The 4,784-nt window shown below is 35.2% G+C and overlaps 1 protein-coding gene across 1 annotated transcript in view; it reads right to left on the reverse strand.

The window, feature by feature from the left end:
* ZMYM6 (zinc finger, MYM-type 6) overlaps positions 1–4,784 on the reverse strand; it is a 63,478-nt gene that overhangs the window by 25,727 nt on the left and 32,967 nt on the right. The window contains exons 7-10 of the mRNA XM_006886430.1: positions 3,110–3,225; positions 2,239–2,505; positions 1,959–2,109; positions 447–619 (exon numbers count right to left, since the gene is read on the reverse strand). Coding sequence (XP_006886492.1) covers positions 447–619; positions 1,959–2,109; positions 2,239–2,505; positions 3,110–3,225 — 707 coding nt within the window. The remainder of the gene's footprint in view (positions 1–446; positions 620–1,958; positions 2,110–2,238; positions 2,506–3,109; positions 3,226–4,784) is intronic.

Raw genomic sequence — 4,784 nt, forward strand, 5'->3', positions numbered from 1 at the left:
GTGTAATGGGGGGGAGGGTTGGGAGGGGAGAAAAAGTACAACAATGAATGAATGGAAATCCAAAGTCTCTGTAAATTTTCACTGAAATTAATAATAAATTGGGAAAAAAAAAACCCTTCTCAGAACAATTTTCTGAAAGAGACAGCAATTTAAGGCAATAAAACAATGTAAAATTCTAATTTGAAAAGTCTCAGAGTTACATATAAGGTCAATAATGCTTTTAAGAAAGAAAAATATAAAAGGACATTAACTTATAACAAAGTCTCCACAAATCTTACTCTCCTTGCTTCAAAGATTTCGCATTTATATGGAATACAATTTTTCTTTGGAAATCTGTAATTTCTTTTAACCAGGTCTAAATAAAGAATTTTCCTCTACATAATAATAGCAAAGTTTAAATAATAACCTGTTCTAATTTGAGAGCCAAAAAAACATATCACATTTACCTGATAAAACAGAACTGTAAATTTTGACATGCAATCTTCACAGCAAAACTTTTCTAACTTGCCCTCCAATCGATTTTCTACCAAATGAGGGGATGTCTGTGAACAGTAACTGCATATATTACAGTAGTTTCTCCATCGTTCTCCAAAATCACGTGCAGAAAGGGATTTGCAAACTGAAAATCAGACAGGAAGAAAAAAGAATAAGATTTAAATGAACTTTTTAAAGATAAAAAGAATTTATACTACCAGGAGAAAATAAAATAGATGAATGGGACCTTCTAAGAATCAGATCCCTATGCACATCAAAAATATTTCTTGTGCTCGCTTCAGCAGCACATATACTAAAACTGGAATAATACAGAGAAGATTAGCATGTCCCCTGTGCAAGGATGACACACAAATTCGTGAAGCATTATTTTTTGCGAACTGGGCGAGAGGGGTGGGCAGGGAAAAAAGTGCAACAATGAATGAATGGAAATCCAAAATCTCTGTAAATGTTCATTAAAATTAATAAAATAAAAATTTTAAAAAATACTTCTCTAACAGGGTAAAAAGGAAAACCAAAAACTGGGGGAAAATATTTAGCAAACACATATTTGGTAAGGGACTTATATCTAAAACATATAGAATACTCCAGGATCTCCACAAAAAAAAAAGGGTAAACAACCCAGTCACAAGATGGAAAAAGATTATAAATAAACCTTTCAACAAAGAAGACATCAAGATGGTAAACACACACATGAAGAAATATTTGAAATCCCTAGTTATTAGTGAGATGAGCATCAAAACAACTATGAAATATCATTTCACCCTACCAACCAACAATAGCAAAGTTCAACAGGACAGCAAACAACAAATGCTGACAAGGCTGTAGAGAGACTTGTATTCTTATTCACTGTTAGTGGGAATGTAAAATGGTACAATCACTATGAAAAGTGATTTGGCACTTCCTAAAAAAGCACTGGGGGAGGGGGAGGATCAGAGGGGAAGAAAATGTTAAACAATAAAAAAAAAAATAAAAAACTGAGGACAAAAAAGAATTTCTATCATCTTAAGTAACAATCTTATATTCACTTCTAAATATACATTAAACAATTATATGCTCCTAGCTTAAAGGACAGTATCACAAAACAAACTTTCATCACTTTTAAAATATATTTAAAACATTAAGCCAGGTATATTAAAAATGCCAGAGATATAAAAGTCAAGAGCAGCAATGCTTAAGTACCCTCTTTACAAAAGGATGCTAAAACAAAAACATCTTTAACTTATATGAGATCTTCTATACTATTAATCTAAACATATTTTAATTTTTTTTCTTTGAGATTATATGAATTTAAAGAAACAGATTTAAAGTAAACTATATACAAATTCAATGTAAAGACTTTGTCATTATATACATACTACACCTTACACAATAAAAACTACTTGAAAACTAACTGTGGATTAATAGTTCAAATCATTATAAAAATCACATGCTCACTTTGGGTAAAACCAAACATGTTCCTTTACCTTCACTACAAAATGGCTTGTCAACGCCTGAGAATCGCACAGTATCCTTTACAATTTTCTGAAGTTTACAGTAGTCACACATTGCCACAACTTTATTTTTCTTTTTATATTCATCAGAACAAGTCTTGCCACAAAAAATAAACATTCTGCCCTGCAGAAAAATAGCCATCATTAAGGTCTAACTACAAGGTTGCTTTCTCTTTCATGAATTCTTAGCGTTATTTTCAAAGCAAAGTTGAAAAAACAAAAATATTTCCAAGCTGGTATTTAATCCCGTTACCTTGTAGAAAAGAAGTTCTGGTTTTATGGCAAACTGATGGTTACAGTGCTGACACTTGAGCATAGAAACTGTCCGAGGTAAAGCAACTTGCTGGGACTGATCACCAGGAGGCTGGAGACTAGCTGCAGCAGAGCCACTGACCGAGCTGTGGATGGCGTTACCTCCTCCTGCTGACACTGCTGACTTGGCTGGGGGGCTTACAACCCCTTGGCCCTGAGAAGGGAGCACTGATGAAGAGTTTGTGCCTTTTGGTTTGTTAAATACATTCTGAAAGAACACAAATAAGTGAATAAATGACATGGTAAATTTTCTCACTTTAGCAAATTGTTAACCGACCCATATTTTGTTTAATGGTTCTTTATAAAGTTATGGAAAGTATTTAAATGCCAATATGGTTAAAATGGAATAGAAAGATTGAGAAATACAACATTAGGAGGTTGAGGACTGCAATAAGGCTTTTCAGCCTTATTTTCTAGTATTTTCTAGTAAATGCCTCTAGCAGATTAGAGTAATCTCTCCTTTCTACCAAGATACGCTTTTAACTACATGTCCATCACCAATTAGTCCCTGATGGCAATAAAGCACTGTAGCCACACCACCTGTCTCCCTGGTGAGAGAGAAAGCCAAGAGAGAAAGGAAAAGGGAAGAGTAGCCATGGATTGACTCCTAAGAAAGAGAAATAAAAAAGAAAACTCTAAGACCCAACAACTGGTTCAGACCTTTTATGGTCATGATCTTTAGGATCTTGGTGGAACATATTTTTTTTTAAGTTAACTTTGAAGTGTGGAAGTAGGGGCTTTCAGTAGTTAAAATTCTGTCCCAGGTCAATATAAAGAAAATTACATAACTCAAATACTACCTGAGATCATACCTGGAAAGCTACAACACAACCAGAGCTGCAGAAGCTGTATATAGTTCCATTTGACATGGCTAGGTGATACAGAGGGATTGCTGAAGTGTTACAACTATGACATGCAACCCGGACCCCTGGGTAACAAAAAATAAAAGTCAATTATTTGTTCACAAAATATAAAAAAAATATAAACTAGGAGAATTAAAATAACATATACTTAATAATATACAAGAAAACAAAGGATATTTATAATAACGACAGAATTACACAGAACAAGGGATAACATTGCTGGTATCAGATGTTCAAAGCGAAGAATACCAGAAAGATGTTTAGCTGTGTTTTACTGACTATGCAAAGGCATTCAAACGGGTCATAACAAATCACAGACAACACTGAGAAGAATGAGAATTCCAGAACAACTGTGCTCATGTGGAATCTGTACATAGACTAAGAGGCTTAGCTGTATAAACAACTAAGGGGATCCTGAGTGGTTTAAACTCAAAAAAGTCGTGTATAAGGGCTGCATCTTTTCATCAACTTAATTCAATCCATAAATTGGGCAAATAACCTGAGAAATTGGATTACATGAAGAACATAGCAAACAGACTAGAGGGTGACTGTTCAGCAATCTGTGATATGAGCAAAATTTATTTCTGAAGTTAAAAGGTCTAGAAGCACTGATGAAAAGATTATAACCTTTAGTAAGATTATACCTCAATAACAAATCCTCACAATAGGACTAGTAAGCAATATTATGTTGTTTATACTGTTAAGGATTGTTGTTTATACTGTTCAGTGCTGTCAAGCCAGAAATGACTCACAGCTTACCCTTCAGTAACTTTTTAGAGGCTGTAAATTGCAGGAGAGGAGACTGATTTTATTTTACTTGGATCCACAATCACAGCCTGTGAAAGCAGCAGTGAAGAATTCAAAACACCACACTGCATTAGGCAAATCTACTGCAAAAGATTTCTTTAAAGTGTTAAAAACCAAAGATGTCACTTCTAGGACTACGCTATGTTTGATCCAAGCCATGGTACTTTCAATTGCCTCATATACATGTGAAAGCTGGACAATTAATACAGAGAATCAAAGAACTGATTTCTTAGAATTATGGTGCTGGCAAAGAGTCCATAAATACCATGGACTGCCAGAAGAATGAATAAATCTGTTTGGAAAAGTACAGCCACAATGCTCCTTACAAGAAGGGATGATGAGACATTGTTTTATATGCTTTGGACATGGTAGCAGGAGGGACCAGTCTCTGAAGAAGGATATCATGCTTAGTAAAGTTAAAAGGTCAGGAGCACAGTGGCAACAACAATGGGCGCAAAGATAGCAACAAATATAAGGCTGGGACAAGATTGAGTTGTGTTTCATTCTGTTGTACAGATTTCTACAGGTCAGAACTGACTCTGAAGCATCTAACAACGAATAACTAACCTTAATCTCAATTAACTCTCATTTACATAGAAAATAACTTGGCTCTTATACATGTTGTTGTTGTTGTTATGTGCCGTTGAGTCGTTTGCGACTCATAGCGACCCTATGCACAACAGCCCTAAACCCTGCTCTATCCTGCACCAACTGCACTGCCTCTGACACACCCATCCCGAATACCCCAGTCACGGAATCAATCCATCTCATAGAAGGTCTTCCCCTCCTGCGCGTCCCTCCACCCTCCCAAGCATGA

The sequence above is a fragment of the Elephantulus edwardii genome, unplaced genomic scaffold (genome assembly GCF_000299155.1).
Source record: "Elephantulus edwardii isolate Elephantulus edwardi_28Jun2011 unplaced genomic scaffold, EleEdw1.0 scaffold00049, whole genome shotgun sequence".
NCBI lineage: Eukaryota > Metazoa > Chordata > Mammalia > Macroscelidea > Macroscelididae > Elephantulus > Elephantulus edwardii.